The sequence below is a fragment of the Thamnophis sirtalis genome, unplaced genomic scaffold (assembly GCF_051295495.1).
Source record: "Thamnophis sirtalis isolate CommonGarterSnake01/CBP01778 unplaced genomic scaffold, rThaSir2_p1.2 scaffold_13, whole genome shotgun sequence".
Classification (NCBI taxonomy): Eukaryota; Metazoa; Chordata; class Lepidosauria; order Squamata; family Natricidae; genus Thamnophis; species Thamnophis sirtalis.
The window spans coordinates 29,773,687-29,791,371 of record NW_028261393.1 but is presented as its reverse complement, the minus strand read 5'-3'; the positions used below and the strand labels follow the sequence as shown (position 1 = coordinate 29,791,371).

Here is a 17,685-nt window from a genome sequence, read left to right as displayed (position 1 = left end):
GTCATTACTTCCTCCCTAGAAGAGCCGTTAACTAAAGAAACTTTTCAGAAGGAACTGGCTGAAGCATTTAAAAATCATGTAGTTACGATGGAAACAAAAATTAAGGAGGAGATATCCGTTGTTCATAAAGAACTGTCTGATAAACTTGAGACCCGGGTTCAGAAGATCAGGGATGATATGTTGGGGGTTCTTAATTCGTTTTCAGATTATGTGTCCGGAATTGAAAGCAGATTAGAAGATCTTAATGACTCTCATATTAATTTGGTATCCAAAATGGACGTGGTTCAACAAAAAGTCAGAGATGCTGAAAAATAAATTATTATGTTACAGTATAGACAAATGGAACTTGCACTAAGAATAAGAGGTTTGCGTGAAAATAACCAGGAAAATCTAAAATAGATTCTCTCAGAAGCTTTCGATAGTCTGATGGGAAGGCCAGGGGGGAATTTTGATTGGCAAATTGATAAAGTTTATCGTGTTAACTCCTGGCTGGCTAGACAGAAGCAACTTCCAAGGGACATTGTGATTTACTTTACCACAAGAGACATGAGGAATATGATATTGCAAGAGTCCTATAAAACCAAGCTTCAAATTGGGGGTCAGGAAGTGACTGTTTTGAAAGAGATACCACCTCAAATGCTAAGATCTAGGAAAGACTACGCCTTTTTAGTTGAAGAGCTTAAAAATCATCAGCTACAGTTCAGATGGGATGCACCAATTGGGCTAGCACTCATTTTTGAGGGGCAAAGATACCGCCTTAATTCAGTATGGAAGGCCCGAGATTTTTACCATAATATCTTGAAGGCCGGACATCCCGCCCCACCTGGACCTAGAGAAAGAGAACAAGAAGGACAAGATAGACAGCAAACTACACAATTATCAACAAGGATGGATCATCTTTCTCTCTCAGAAGCACAAGGAGCCAAGGAACAAAGACAAACCCGTGTGATTACCAGATGAATGGACCAACAATTAAAAAAGCAACAATCACAACAAACACCTGTTACCGGTCAAGATGCTACAGTTACCAGCTTAGAAGCAGTGGGAGGAGCCAGACCAAAGATTAAATTCCAGGATGTTCAGATGGCTCTAAAAAAGCTTCAGGGAGCCAAAAATGACAACTAAGTTTCTAACATGGAACGTCAATGGATTAAACTCTCCACAGAAAAGAAAGAAAATATATCACTATCTTAAACAGTTCAAGAATGATATAATTTGTCTGCAAGAAACTCACATTAGATCAACTGATCAAAAATATCTGATTAATACAAGATTTGGACAACATTTTATAGCTTCTGCTACAGAGAAGAAAAATGGTATAGTTATATACTTAAGGAAGGATATGAAAGCTGAATTAATCGAAGCAGATCCCCATGGAAGATATATTGCAATAGACTTGGTATTAGAAGGGAAAAGGACATTGCTACTGGGAATATATGCTCCCAATCAATAACAAGATGGATTTTATAGAAAGCTTCATGCCAAATTAGTACACTTGGATTATAGGTCCTGCATACAATTGGGTGGCTGAAACAGTGTTATGGACACTAAGAAAGATAAGAAGGCTTCTCGCCCAAATACTCAAATGCGAGCGAAACTACCTAAGTCCTTTTTCAATATGATGGATGATTTCAAACTGAGAGATATTTGGCGAGAAAGAAATGCAGAAGAATATGATTTTACCTTCTTTTCTGATAGACATCAATCCTTTTCCAGAATTTATTTCATACTAACTACCAATGATTTGCTTTCTAGGGTGAAAAGAGCCGAGGTGGCGCAATGGTTAGGGTGCAGTACTGCAGGCCACTTCAGCTGACTGTTATCTGCAGTTCGGCAGTTCTAATCGCACCGGCTCAAGGTTGACTCAGCCTCCCATCCTTCCGAGGTGGGTAAAATGAGGACCCAGACTGTGGGGGCGATATGCTGACTCTGTAAACTGCTTAGAGAGGGCTGAAAGCCCTATGAAGCTGTATATAAGTCTAACTGCTATTGCTATTGAAGAAGACAAAGAGATGTGCCAGAGTTTTATCAGATCATAATCCAGTTTGGATGGAGTTGGGAGGGGTGACGCAAGCAAGAAGGTCTTGGAGATTGAATGAAAATTTATTTAGATATGAGAAATATATTAATGAATGTAAAAAATTGTTAACAGAATACTTTGTTTTTAATATGAATAAGGGTACATCTATGGAAATTGTATGGGATGCAAGTAAAGTGTATATGAGAGGAGCTTTGATAAATCTAAATAGATTACATAGACACAAACAAGGAGAAAAGTGAACAGAACTGGAAGATGAAATTAGGAAAAAAGAGCAAGAGTTAACTTTAAAACCAGGAGATATAAAGATTAAAGAAGCAATTACCTTATTAAAAGACCAATTTAATATGTTGATCTCAGACCAGGTAGCCACTAGTCTGTTATATGCAAAACATAATACTTTCTGCAATGCAAATAAATCTGGTAGATGGTTAGCATATCAGATTAGGAAAAAAAATTTTTTCGCAACATAACCAAATTGCACTACAGAGGGAAAGAAGTGTTTCAACAGGGTGAGATTCAAAAGGTCTTCCGTGAATTCTTTACAGTGCTGTACAAGGGTGACAAAATTAATGGTCTAGATATAGAGAGATACTTGGATAAAGAAAAAATACCCATAGTTAAAGAAGAGCAGAGGCAAAGATTGAATCAACCAATAACTTCGGGGGAAAATTTACAGGTAATTAAGCAGTTAAAGGCAGGGAAGACACCTGGTACAGATGGCTTGACAGCGGCTTACTATAAAAATCTACAATTAGAAATGGTAGAACCTCTTAAGGAATTATTTAATAAGATTCAAACGGAAGGTAAGGTACCTCCATCTTGGAAGACAGCTTTTATATCCCTGATACCCAAAGAAGACCAAGATATTACCCAACCAAAAAACTACAGACCTATATTACTACTTGATGTAGATTATAAAATCTTTACTAAAATACTAGCAAATAGGTTAATGTTGGTTATTCAACAATTGATTCATAATGATCAAACAGGTTTTATTCAAGGGAGACAAATGAGAAGTAACGTAAGATTAATCGTTAATGCACTAGAATATTTGGGAAAGAATAACCAAATTCCTACTGCGTTCATATTTCTGGATGCTGAGAAAGCCTTTGATCGAGTTAACTGGCAATTCCTGTTGAAAACACTGCAAAAAATGCAAATAGGAGAACGTTTCTTACAATCAATTAAAGCAATATATCAACAGCAAACAGCTCAAATTATAGTTAATGGAAGTTTAACAGATTCTTTTCAAATTGAAAAAGGTACAAGACAGGGTTGTCCCTTGTCCCCATTACTGTTTATTATAACTTTGGAAATATTGTTGAATAAAATACGGGGCTTGGAGGGCCTAAAGGGAATTAAGATTAGGCAGCAAGAATATAGAGTATGTGCTTTTGCGGATGATCTGGTTATAATATTAACCCAACCGCAGGAATCTAGTATGATCTTAATGAATATGATTAATCAATATGGTCAAGTGTCAGGATTTAAAATAAATCTAGGGAAAACAAAAATATTAGCTACAAATATGAATACTAAACAAAAGGAAGAACTAGAAGGAATGATAGGATGCGAAATAGTTAAAAAGGTCAAATATTTAGGAGTTCATATTTCAACCTCAAACAGGAAGTTATATAAGTATAATTATGAACCACTTTGGCATAGTATACAGATAGAGATGAAAAAATGGGGAAAGTTACAGTTATCCTTGCTGGGAAGAATAATGAATATTTTACCTAAATTTTTATTTCTTTTCCAAATGCTACCTATACTTAAAAAAGATGTGACCCTGTTAGAATGGCAGAAGGGTATTAATAAATTTGTATGGGCAGGGAAGAAGCCGAGAGTAAAACTAAAAATAATGCAAGATGCGTGTCAGAGGGGAGGTTTGAAATTACCCAATTTAAAACTATACTACGACGCAGTAGCTGTATCTGTAATTAGTGATTGGATTAATTTAACAAATGATAGGATACTTAATATCGAGGGGTATGATCTGGTATATGGCTGGCATGCTTACCTGCTATATAACAAAAAAAGTGGACAAGAATTTTAAAAGTCATATTTTAAGGAATGCTTTACTGCGGGTCTGGAAAAAATATCAATACAAATTAAATGATAAGATACCCATGTGAGCAATTCCTAGACATGCAATAGAAAATATGAACATAGTACAAAAACAGGATATAATTACTTACAGACAGCTTCTTACCCTAGAAAGGGATGTATTACAACTAAAATCCTTGGATGAATTAAAAGAGGAAAAGGTAATTCAAACATGGTTCCAGTATGGACAGTTACAGGCCAGGTGAAAAACAGATCAAAAAATTGGTTTTATGCAAGTCGAGGATAATTTATTTAAACAAATAAGAGATCAAAGCTTAATGCATCTAAAGAGACTATACAATGTATTAATACAGATGGATTCCGAAACAGAATTAGTTAAAAACTGTATGATAAAGTGGGCTCAAAATATTGAAGAACCAATAATGTTGGATACATGGGAAAGGATCTGGGTAAGAAATGTAAAATTTACACAAGCCCAAAACTTGAGAGAAAACTTTTATAAGATGTTTTATAGATGGCATTTAGATCCTAAAAAGTTGGCTTCTATGTATCCGAACTTACAACCCAAATGCTGGAGATGTGATTCTCTGGACGCTACATATTTTCATACATGGTGGACTTGCAAAAAGGTTAAGGCATTTTGGATAAAAATATGGTGGATTATGCAAAATGTTCTTTAAAAAAGGATAAAGTTTATCCCTCAGTTATTTTTGTTAGGTATAATTACTGATTGTACAGCTGTAGAGATTAATTTGATTTTGCACTTAATAACTGCAGCTAGATTGTTGGTGGCGCAATACTGGAAGAAGGAAGATTTGTCTACAATTCAAGAATGGACATTGAAAGTCACAAATTTAGCCGAGATGGCTAAAATATCTGCATATCTTAAGGACCACTCAAACAAGAGATATAAACGAGACTGGAGAAAATGGATCGATTATATACAAAATAAATATTGGACTAAGAAATTTCAGATAGCTTATGATTAAGATCAGGAATTATATAAATTGTTTAAAGTTAGCCTAGCAAGGAGAAGCTAAGTTCAATGTAAAGATGTATCAATTTTCCATTCTTTTTTCAAATATATTTTAGACTGTTTTTGTTAAAGATTTATACCATGTATGGGTTCTGGGAAGTCGGGGGGGGGGGGAGGGTGGGAGGGAGGGATGTATATTAGGCTTGATGAGGGGTGTTAGATTTTAAAGTAATATGATTGCACATGTATGCTGTCTTCTCTTATTTTTTCTTTAAAACTAAGATATGTTAAGTATATTGATATGGAAGCATAAATACCATCAACATAGAAGGGAGTTTGCTCAGAAGCTGAAATACACCAAGTGAATGAGAGGAAGAGTGGGAAACAGAGGAGAGAAGAAAGATAGAAAGAGAGGGATAGGAGAGAGGGTAAGGGGGGAAGATGAGGAGGATAAGGAGGAGTGGAATGTAGAGAGAGGAGAAGGAGAAAGGAAGGGGAAGTAGAGTAGTAAAGGATGATAGGAGGTAGGAGAGAGGTAGAAGAAAGAGGTGTATGGAGAGCAGAAGAGCTAATAATGGGTTTTTATCTTTCTGGGCGTAGATGACAAGAGGAACTGATGTAATTACTACTTAATACAATAGGATATTGGCTATGTAATAGTATACACATGATTATATGTTATGAAAATGGAAAATAAAAAAAGTATATTTGAAAAAAAAAAGTTGTGGGTGCTCCATCATGTAGGCTTTAGAGAAGAGACTGAAGAGCCCTGTGTCTGGAATGCTATAGAGTCGCCCCCTTCAGTTGGGGGTTGGACTAGAGGGCCTCCAAGGTCCCTTCCACCTCTGTTATTCGACATGCCGCCCCCATCTCGCCTAGAGACCTTCTTCTAAGTCCTCTTGGCGTGTTATGCGAGACCCCTGCAGCTTTCCTGGGAAACTCCAACTGGAAAAGATGCGACCAGATTCCGTCACGCGGCTCTCCTGCCAGCCCTGCGTTCCACGGGCCCCTCAGCCTCCCCGCCCAGGATCCCCACAAGGGTGAGAAGCACCGCAGTCGCCCCTCCCCGCCCGGCCCCGCCTCCCTCCCCAGGCTCCTCCCTCCGGCCGATGAGGGGGGGCGCGGCGGGCTTCGGGTTTCTGCTCCTGCTTATTAATAACGGCGGCTCCAGGCGCCAGTGCCGGAGCGGCAGGTGAGCAGCGGCTGGCGCGCGGGGCTCCGGGCGAGGGGCGGCGGGGGGCGCTGGGGCAGGGTCGGAGGGGCCGGGGGCGCTGCAGGGGAGGAGAGGGGCAGGCGCGGCTGTTCGGAAAACTTGCGGCGGGAGAAGAAACTGTACGACTCCCGCCGCCCCTCCGAGCCCCGCGGGGAATCGGCCCCGCCGACCGGGAGCTACCAGGGGGCGTCTGGGCCAGCTGTGCAGCCGCCGGGGGCAGCGGGGGCTGCGGGCGCCTTCGGAGGTCGGGTGTGGCTCCCGAGAGGGGCCCTTCGCCTGCAAGCCTGCTCTGGAGCCCCGAGGGCGGGCTGGCCGAGGGGGAAGCGGCCTTATTTGGGAAAAGGGGCCGATTCGCCTGCCGCTCCTCCGCCTCGGCGGAGGCTCGCGGGGCTCGGCCCCTCCGCCAGGCCAGGGGCTCGGCCGGCCGCGCGTGGAAGTCAGCCGCCCGCTCGCTCTCCCGAGGGAGTGGAAGGCCAGGCGGCCCTTGTGCGGCCACCTGTTGCCGGGGCCCCTCCGCTCCTGCTCGCCTCTTTCCTCCCCGGCTCGTCTGGGCGGCCGCTGCGGGGAGGGGGGCGCCTCGTCCGGCCGCTGGCGGGCTCGGCACCTGCTCGGCCGTCCACCCGGAGCAACCGGACTTCGGGCTCCGTCCCCAGCACCGCCCGGGGAATCTCCGGTCCCGAGAGACTTTTGCCGTGGCCGCCGTCATATGGAGTTTCGCCGCCGCCTTGCTGATTCACGCGGGCGCAGCCTCCTCGCCCGAGAAAGCAGTGGCGCTTCAGTCATTAGTCAGTTCCCAGCAGCGGCGGCGGAGGCTGCTCTCAAGCCCGACTAAACTGCTCAGATTTGTCGGTGCCATAAAATCCTTGCTAGAATTTAATCGCCCGTTTCATGGCTAAATGTTTGATTTGTGCCTTTCATACCTCCGTACTTGTTACTTTACGGGGTGGCCTCCCATATGCAGCTCCTGCCTTCCCTGCTCACAGGTTCCTCCTCCCGACTCACTTTTCAACTCCTTTCCCGTCCTTAGTGGAATTTTCTGGTTTGCCGATAATCCCCAGCCTCCCCTCCGAACCAGAAACTCCAATGCACCAGGTGGATTTGGAGCTGGCAAAAAAAAGGTTTGGCTTCCTGATGTCTCCTGAGAAGGGAGCCGAAGAGTTTCTGTCGGGCATGAATTACGGTCCAGTTGAGGTGTGAGAGAAACGATGGAAGAGGAAGAAAATGAAGGCAAAATGGGAAGAAGAAAAACAATACTGTAGTTTTCTCTATTAGGGTTTAATCCTACTGTGGGCTAAGGGAGGATTAGAAGAATAGGGAAAGAAATGCAAACAGTTTGAGAGGTAGAAGTTGGAAAAACCCACACATAAATTGGAGGATGCTTAAATATTTGGAATTACATAACACTGACTCAGGTTTCCCAAATCTGGCACTGTCCAGATACACTGAGATTAAAATTTGCTGGATTCCTAGCCAGCAATGCTAAATAAATCACGCAACATCTTAAAACCACTAATGGGTTGGATCAATATTTAGCTTGAAAATGTTGCCAAGGTAAGGAGAACATATACATTTATGTCTCGGGCACCAAAATACTTTCAGTCGTGCTAATTTATCTCGCTCTTCTGCTCAGACCACAGTCCTTCCATGCAAGATGGGTTGGGTGACCACACAAACATTTGAAGCAACCGGCAATATTTTTCCACAAAGACTCCAACCTCAAAACAGCTGCCAATGTTTATTGACAGAAGAGAAACTGCTGATTCCTCAAACCAAAGAGATCTCACCTATCATAACAGGGTTAGGAATCCCAGCAGTGTGGATGCCACGCAGCTAATCAAAACTCAACACTTGAAAAAAGTAAAGGATGTTTATCTGAATAAAAACTTAGGACAATAGCTGCATCATTGCATGAGGCTTAATTTGCCACCTGTGCGCATTGGCAGCCATTGAGCTGAGCAAAGCAATAGACGGGCATGAGCAGCAGAATTAAAACTGTCAAAAATAGTAATGTAAGATCTGTATATGACCCTCCACCCCCACCCAGTTCACTTCACTAGTCTTGGATCTCCTGGGATTTGGCTGGGGGAATGAGGCTTGTGGTCTAGATCTGTTTCTAAAGTCCTTGCTTCCTTGACGACCTTCAGCCAAGAATTCCTTAGCCCAAAGAAATCTCTTATTTCCTCTCTTCCCAAAGACCCCTCGCTGGGAGAGGACTTTAGAAGGGTAGAATATTTACAATCTCTGCTAATTTAAAGATTCATAGACCAGATATTATATTAATGCACAACCACTGTATTCTAGGGAAAAATCAATACAGAGTTAGTCCATGGTTTACAAACCCAATTGGGACTAGAAATTCTGTTGCTAAGCAAGGTGGTTGTTAAGTGGGTCATACCCGATGTTATGACTTTTTTTGCCATGCATATTAAGCAAATCACCTCAGTTAAGTGAATCATGGTCATTAAGCAAATCTGACTTCTCCCATTGACTTTGCTTGTTGGAAATGATCACATGACACCCCACCCCCCCCACCCCCCGGGATACTGCAACCATTGTAAATACATGGCTGGTTGCTGAGTGCTGAAGTTGATGCTGCAATGGTTGTAGGTGTAAGGATCGGTTGTATGTTACTTTTTTCAGCGCTGTCATAATTTCATGTGATTGCTAAATGAATGGTTATAAGTTGAAAGTTACCTGTCCATATTCTCTGCCCTTTCTATATTAGTCTCCAGTGAGACTGACTTGTAATAACCCACAGGCACCTGCTGGTGAAGAATGCAACACAGAGAGAGTTTGGAAAAGAAAATTCTTCTAAACCCATGTGCTACCTAAAAAAAGGGAAATGAGTGGCATATAAGTTGACAAAATATGGGCAAATAAAGGTCACACACTTGTGTTTGTGTGGCAGGTACTCATGCAGGGGGTTGGGATGTTTTTATACTTTCCCCCAACTAACTTGTCAGAAAGTATTTAAGAAATTCTGTCTGCTCCAGTCTCTCCTCTGCATTACATCTTTACCAGAAACTGAAAAGTTAATCATTTTGCTGAGAACGTTCCCTGTTCTAGGATGACAACATATGGAGGCTGTACAGATGATGGCCTAGAGCAGACTTGGCCAAATAATATAATGGCTGTTTTGAGTTTTGTGAGGAAGGGATCAGGAAAGGGCCCTGGGATGCAAGACCAGCCTCTTGCCAATTACTCAGAAAAAGGATTTTATTTTAAAGCGCTGTAAATCAAAACAGAACTGCTGGGCAATAAAGCTTTTTAAATATTTTAACAGCAGAAATGCCATGCCACTGTGATTCCTTTTCAAATTCTCTTTTCTTAAATAATGCCCTCAAAAGTCTTTCTATGACTTTTTGATTCAATGTCTTTAAATCCCCACTTTCCTTCTCTATTTACAATACAAAGCTATGGCATCTGTGTAGTACAAAGATACCTCTCTTTCTCGAGATCTGATTCAGTTTCCTTTCTCTTTTCAAGAAAGAAATGGCAGATTTTGAACTTCCAGTGGAGCAGAATAGTGAAGAAACCTTGGAGCCAAATATTGCCGGTGTAGGAACTCTGCCAGAATTTAACCAAGAAAATGTCCCTGAGTTCTTCTACAGGGACCCCATTAGTGCTCAGTTCCAACCAAACCCAGAAATTACTGGGGCCTCACTGGGGCCTCAAGAGTCCATGACTTGCCAAGACTTGTCTACTGCTGAGAGCCAACATGTGGAGGTGGAAGATCTAGGAGACCGTTTCCAGCAATGCATTGAAGCAGTCGAACAACTAGAGGAGGAGAGGGACTGTCTCATTAAGGAACTCACTCTCTTACGCCAGCCGGCTCTCAAGGAACTCCAACGGGCCCATGAAGAGATTCTGGAAGCCTACAGGCTCCATGCCAAAGTAGAGCTGGAGAAGGATAACCTGTGGGATGAGGTTCGACAGGTGAAGCAGAAGCTATTTAGGGTGACGCGGGAATGCGTGGCCTGCCAGTATCAGCTGGAAACCAGGAGGTACGAAGTCACTCAGCACGTGGACTACCGAAAAGAACTGGAAAACAGAGTCAGCCAGCTCTCAGAAGAACTGTCCCAGTTGAGAGAGACTTGTGAGGAAGAGAAGGAACATTTTAGGCAGAGGCTGAAGACTCCACGGCATGAGAGGAGCAGCCGTCACCTCCAAGAGAGCCGGCGGCTTTCCATGGAATTTGAGAGTTTTGTACTGGAGAACCGTCAGTGCTTGGAGGAGCATTACGAACCGAAGCTGATGCGCCTCTTGGAAAGGAGAGAAGCCAGCAGCAAAGCCTTGCAAACGACACAGAGTGAAATCCACAGACTGAAGGAGACCCTGAGGCCTCTGCAGGGAGAAGTCAGCAAGTTGCTACTGCAAAACAGGAACCTGGAGGAACAGATTTTGCTGATAAAGCAAAAGCGCGATGAAGAGGTCCTGCAATACAAGGTAAACCTTATGGCTTCCACCCACCCTCTTTCAGTTAGCTGCTAGGCCATTTGATGCAGCACTCGCCTGGCAAGGTAGCTTGGCAGGGCAAAAGGAGTTTTGTTTGCAGGTTCAATCTAGCTACTTTATTGTAGCCTCAAGTCTCAAAGGCCTTCTGGGGGAGTGCCAGGCTGGCCTTCATGTGCTCACCTAGTGAGTCTAGATGTCCCATTTGAGTCCGCCCCCCCCCCCAGGTGGGATGCTTGCTTTGCAACATTTACAGGTTGGTTCTTGACTTGCAACCACAATTGGCACCAGTATTTCCATTGTTGAGCAAGGTGATTATTAAATTAGTTACACCCCATTTTATGAACTTTTTTGCCAGTTATTAAGAAAATCTGCAATCTTTTTTATGAATCACATCGTCATTAAGCAAATCTGGCTTCTCCCATCAACTTTTCTTATCAGAAACCGGCAGGGAAGGTTGCAAATTGCGATCACATGATGCCGGGACACTGCAACTTTTATAAATACTTGCCAGTTGTCATGTACCCAAATTTTGATCATGTGACTGTAGGTCACTGTGATAATCGTGTGAGGTCCAGTCATAAACCACTTTTTTCAGTGCTGTTGTAACTTCAAACAACACATTGTTTTAAATCAAGGATTATCTGTATTGTAAGAGAAACTATGGTCCCATCTTTGACGCACAAATCAAAACCAAATATGACGGTCGTAATGGTGTAGCAAGTTATATGAAGCAAGCCAGAGAAAAGCTTATCATTTTCTATGCCACCTGCTTAGACATAACTCTGGGATTATCTTGACTAACAAACCTTAAACGTTTCTTATCTATACATGACTATCTAAAGAAATTATCCCATGCTTTCCTCAAAGGCACTGTAAGCTTACATTCAGTTTACAAAGGAACTATAATCATGTTGGTCCATGAGAAAATAATCTGCAATTCATGATGGAGCTGCCTCTTTATTAGGCTGAGGAAGTTATTTTAAACGGGGGTGGTGGTGGTGGTGTAGAACAGTGTTTTTCAACCTTTTTTGTGCAAAGGCACACTTTTTTCATGAAAAAATTCACGAGGCACACCACCATTAGAAAATGTTTAAAAAATTTAACTCTGTGCCTATATTGACTATATATAAAGTGTTTTTCCCACGGCACACCTTACACTATGTCACGGCACACTAGTGTGCCACGGCACAGTGGTTGAAAAACACTGGTGTAGAAGCACAACTCCCTGCCATCCATCAAGCTCGGTTTCCTCACAGCTCGGCTGGGCTGGGGCTGTGTGCGGTTCAGTAGCAGAGGCAGGGAGACAAGTTCTTTCCAGAGACGGGCTGTCTTATATGCAGTATGTTTGGTGGCAGACAACAACGCTATGTAGGGGGCAGGTGGAACAATGGAACTTCCGAATACATTCATTTTTGACGTCTTTTTCTGCTTAGAGCAGCTTTTCGAATCTGGCACGGCTTGCTGATCATAGGGAATGTAACTCCAACAGAGTCAAAATTCCAACAGGGGTCTCCTTTTCTGAGGAAACTTTATTCTTCTTCTTCAATTATTCAAACTCTTTCTTCAAAAAGGAAAAACTAGCAGGTTTAGGAAAAGCTATTTACTTGTTCAGTGAGATTTTAAAACCATGTGATCTGACTCCTCTCTGGAGAGTAGATAAATAATGGCCTATTTTTGTGGCCACAAAAGCACATTTTGCTTTCTATGAATAGGACTGATCTGTAACATCTTCAGCCAGTGAGGACTTTGAAGGAACCCTGGATCTGGGGGACATCAGGATAATAAAGAGTTTTGAGATGGACCAGATTCAACGTTTCTTTTCAGGAACAGACTACAACTAACAAGCCACATGTGCACCTGAAAGAGCCCCAAGGGCTGTCAAGCCAACGCCCTCAATACAGGCTGTCCTTACTGCCATTTAATGACCGAAATTATGACACTGAAAAAAAACAATGACCAGTCCTTGCCCTGACAACTATTTCAGTCTTACCAGTCATCTGATCAAAATTCAGTCCCTTGGCAACCTGTATGTATTTGTTATGGTTGCGGTGCATCCCATGCAATCCACCTTTTGCTACTTCCCAGCCAGCAAAGTCTGACAAGCAAAGTCATTGGGGGAAGCTGAACCAACAACAAAGTTTGTAAATTCAGGTGCAATTCAGTTAACAATTGCCTTGCTTAACAACGAAAGCCCATCTCCAATTGTCATCCTGCCAAGAATTATCTGTATCAAGAAACATCAGCATAAAATGATTATAGTGTTTCGTTAGTAACGTATCTTTAAAGCAGTTTAATATCTTTTATGTGCAAAAGATAATTAGAATGAACAAAATCATTTAATCTCATGATGGTAAAACTTTTAAAGCAAATAGTGAATCGCATCAATTCTACAAGCAGACTTGTAATTAAGGTATTGGCAAAATTATTTCACCATTTATATAATTACTCACACTTTTAAAAACTTTTAAAGTTTTCGTATTATTGTATAAACCAGGGCTCCTCAGAGCTGGCTGGAGAATTCTGGTAGTTGAAGTCCACAAGTCTTAAAATTGCCAAGTTTGAAGACCTCTGGTATAAACTTTGATTTGGGCTTATATAATCCCCGCTCACAGCTACATTTGTTTTCATGCATTTTCAAAACAAAAAATAGAACATCTGAGAGCTAGCGCTGTGAATGCCATTAGGGCTTCTTACTATGGAGCCTGTTTGGCAGCCATTTTATTTTCAGATTACTGTGGTCGTTTTGTGCATTTTTTAAACTTTTGACAGCTGCTCAGACTGATCAATCAATTTAAAACCAAATGTTAATTTAAATGAGACAAAGAGGCAATTCTCATTTAGCATGCTGCCTTTTTTAATGAGCACATGAGCTTATGCAGTTAATTTTACAACCAGACCTCATATTTATGCCTTTCACAGGTCTGTAAAGCAAAGATTGTGAGGAGTCACAGTTCCATTTATTGACCATTTTGTTTAATGACCGAGTTGTCAGTCCCAGTTGTGGTTTACCCAACAAGGAACACCTATAATTTATTCAAATTATTATAAGGTTATAGATTCCATGAAGGATGTGGCATGTGATTTGGCTGACTAAAAAGGCATGTACTGTAAATCTCCTGTGTCAACCAAGTAAGACTCCGTGGCAGGCACATCTGGGAAAACCCGAAGGAAAGTCAGTCTCTTCCCCTGCACCCACATGTCCATCACAAGGTCCAGTCAGGTCACCATCCTAACTGGAGTTGCTTCCCAGTCATGCCTCTCCAGGTGCAGGCTGAACATCCTTGCCTCCCAGTGAAAGAATGTTGTTATAGCTATACATCTCACCTCCCTCCCAGTTCCCACAGCATGCCCCTCCACCGAGTGTGGCAGCCCTGAAGATCCAAAGAAAAGGATGGCCTCCAGGGCTGGCATTGTGGGTTTGCAAGTGTCCATTCCAGTTCACTTGTCCATCGCCCAAGTTCACACCCAAGGGGCTGCTCCTTAATATTGCAAAGCCCATCTTGACTGCAACATAAGGTCACCATGAAGAATTTAAAGCTTTCTTTTTTAAGATAATTTACATACCAGTATAGTCCTCAGCTTGCCATTTGTTTAGCGATGCTTCCAAATCAAAGGCACTGAAAAAGTTCTCAGGAGGCTTCACACAACCTATGCAGCATCAGAATTTGGGGGCTTGCCAACTTTATTTATGGTTGCAGTGTGCTGCATTTATGATTGTCCCAGCTGAATTCTGACAAGCAAGTGTGAAGTTCCCAGAAGATGACCTAATTAATTTAGGAGCCTCCAGACGAAGTTCAAAATAAATCCAATCATTTATTAGGATTGACATTCTGGTGTGGACTCCTGTGGAGCCGAAACTGCTTTCACTTAATTGCGTTTGCACTTTACCCCCTGTATCTCCTCCCTTCTGTCCTGCGTCATAATTCATATTCTCCAACTAGGCTGTAGACATGAGATTGACTCCGGCCGAAAGCATGCATGGAATTTTCCCTTCCATGCCAGCCTGATAATAGTCATGGCAAGAGGATATATAATGTATTAATACAGATGGATTCGGAAACAGAATTAGTTAAAGATTGTATGATAAAATGGGCTCAAAATATTGAAGAACCAATAATGTTGGATACATGGGAAAGAATCTGGGTAAGAAATGTGAAATTTACACAAGCTCAAAATCTGAGAGAAAATTTTTACAAGATGTTCTATATATGGCATTTAGATCCTAAAAAGTTGGCTTCTATGTATCCGAATGTACAGCCTAAATGTTGGAGGTGTGGTTCTCTCGATGCTACATATTATCATATATGGTGGACCTGCCAAAAGGTTAAGGCATTCTGGATAAAAATATGGTGGGTTATGCAAAATATTTTTAAAAGAAGGATAAAGTTTATTCCTCAGTTATTTTTACTAGGTATATGTACTGACTTTACAGTGGTAGAGACTAACTTGATTCTGCATCTAATAACTGCAGCAAGACTGTTGGTGGCGCAATACTGGAAGAAGGAAGACTTGCCTACAATCCAAGAATGGACATTGAAAGTCACAAACTTAGCTGAGATGGCTAAAATATCGGCATATCTTAAAGATCACTCAAATGAGAGATATAAACGAGACTGGAAAAAAATGAATTGACTATATACAAAATAAATACGGGACCAAGAAATTCCAGTTAGCCTATGCTTAAGATCAGAAATGATTTAAATTGTTTAAAGTTAGTTCAGTAAGAAGAAGCTAAGGTCAATGTAGAATGTCATTAATTTCTTTATTTCTTTTTTCTCAATAGATTTTAGACTATGTTAGTTAAAAATCCATACCGTGTACGGGTTCTGGGAAGGAGGGGGGGGGAAGGAGGGGGGTTGGGGGGGTGGAGGGAGGGGCATACAAAAAAAAATTGTACTTCAATGTTTTAATGATTGACGAATGATGAAATATTTGTGTTTTTTAAAAGAAATAAAATAAATATTTGGAGAATAGTCATGGCAATGCTTTAGAAGTTGACACAAAGTTTGATTTGCTTAACAGCATGATTCATTTAACAACTCTGGCAAAATATGTTGCCAAATTTTGCCTAGCAACACAATCCCAGCTCTGGTTGTAAATTGAGGATTACCTGTCTTTTTTGCTCACAGGAGCAAGTGGAGGAGATGGAAAACAGAATGAGGGAACTGAAGACTGGAGTTCAACTTCAGCAACGAAAGAACCAAGAATTGGAAGAACTGAAAGCCAGTTTACATCAAGAACTGTCCATTTACAAGTAGGTTTCACTTCTTTGATCCGTATCCACGTAAAAGCAAATTAAGGGTTTGAAAATAACACTTTTGAGCTAGGAATCTTGATTTCCTATTTTTTCTACCTTTGTAGTACCTTTGTAGCTTACTTCCTTGGCCTTTGTGCTAGGAGTGTAGCCTAATAGCCACTCTTACTATACCAACAGTATAAACCATGGCGGCATAATTAGCATATAATCTAAATATATTCTGTGTACAGACAGGATTTTTGATACAATATTCAAATTATAACAAATAGCAATAGGACTTAGACTTATATACTGCTTCAGTGCTTTATAGCCCTCTCTTAAGCGGTTTACAGAGTCAGCATATTGCCCCCAACAATCTGGGTCCTTATTTTACCCAGCTTGGAAGGATGGAAGAGTCAACCTCGAGCCTGGTGAGATTCAATCTGCCAAATTGCTGGCAGCCGGTGATCAGAAGTAGGCTGCAGTACTGCACTCTAACCATTGCATCGATAGATAAAAATATCTTGCTTTGATATAAAAATGGTTATATAACTTTTCTACTGTCAAGTTTTCTTCTATGTAGGATCTACAAGAGTTTATGTTCAAAGCACCTCTAGAGCAAATGTTATTTTGCAATATATTGTCTTTTGTAACATAGAACTGATGCAACTGTGTAACCAATTGTCAATTCTCACAGAGGCTGCTTAGAAATGTACGGGCAACTCTGCAAATCGGAAGTGAAGGAAGATGAAGACTGAATCCTATGCAGAGCCATCTTTCCCTCTGCTTACCAATATGGACTCCATCCAACTAATACTGGTAGCAACCAATAAGCAAGATTTCTAGAATGAGAGTGCATTTTTACTGTCAAAAAGGATTATGATTTTTGAGATGTGGCCATTATGACAGATTTGATGTTAACAGACTAGATAAGCATTATCAACAACTGTAAAAAAATACTCACATGACATGTCAAAAACTTTGTGTCAATATTTAACTTTCTATATAAAACTTGCTTATGAATAGTGAAGGAAACTTTTCATATAAGAACTGCTTTCCTATAGGGGTTTTTCAATCTATGACATTCGATCAGCAACCATTCCAATGGTATCAACCATTATGACACTACCTGAATGGTAGTTACGACCAGTCATTGGACTGCTGGCTGTCCCAGCAGCCCCACAATCACAGGATTGCAACTTGGGTGATTGGCAAACTATCTGCACTTACAACCAATTGCTAAGGACACCATGATCACCATTTGCAACCAACCTTGTACACTTCTCCAGAAAAGTCAACAAGGAGGCTAGCAGGAAAAGTTTATATAAGACAATTTATATGGACGCCCACCCACTCAGTGATTCTGAGGAGCATAAAAAAAATAAAAACCAAAATCATAAGTTTTAAGGCTCTCCAACTCACAGGGCACCTCTCACACACCCTCACTGTGCCCCCTCATCCCCAGCCCACAGTGGGTCACCTGCCTGCAAGCCTGGGACTGGCAACTTCCCCCAGATTTTGATTGTAGGAAGCTGGCAGGAAATTGTCTGCCCTAACACCAGGTGACAGCAACCAGGACTGCAGGAATTGCTGCTGCTAAGTGGTGTGGAACAGAACTACTAAGAACAGAACTATTGCAAAAAAGCTGCATAAGCACAACCAAACAGCTTCCAACATTAGGACCATCTTGATTTAGT

At 41.5% G+C, this 17,685-nt stretch overlaps 1 protein-coding gene across 2 annotated transcripts; it reads left to right on the top strand.

Moving 5' to 3' along the window:
* The first annotated feature begins 6,161 nt into the window (after window positions 1–6,161).
* On the top strand, window positions 6,162–17,013 carry SYNC (syncoilin, intermediate filament protein). Of its 2 annotated transcripts, none has more exons than XM_014068777.2 (4): window positions 6,162–6,276; window positions 9,788–10,743; window positions 15,882–16,006; window positions 16,686–17,013. In XM_014068777.2, exons 2-4 carry the CDS (start codon window positions 9,790–9,792, stop codon window positions 16,744–16,746), a joined length of 1,140 nt encoding a protein of 379 aa, XP_013924252.1. In that variant the 5' UTR covers window positions 6,162–6,276; window positions 9,788–9,789; the 3' UTR covers window positions 16,747–17,013. The 2 variants fall into 2 exon arrangements, with proteins under 2 accessions (XP_013924252.1, XP_013924251.1); XM_014068776.2 differs by having other exon boundaries at window positions 6,165–6,276; window positions 9,784–10,743.
* Window positions 17,014–17,685: the final 672 nt, after the last annotated feature.

Bases quoted from the DNA above. Each gene is read 5' to 3' on its own strand.
- SYNC (XM_014068777.2), top strand. From the start codon at position 9,790: ATGGCAGATTTTGAACTTCCAGTGGAGCAGAATAGTGAAGAAACCTTG. The intron at 10,744-15,881 runs GTAAACCTTATG...TTTTGCTCACAG, and splicing joins AAGAGGTCCTGCAATACAAG to GAGCAAGTGGAGGAGATGGA. The intron at 16,007-16,685 runs GTAGGTTTCACT...CAATTCTCACAG, and splicing joins CAAGAACTGTCCATTTACAA to AGGCTGCTTAGAAATGTACG.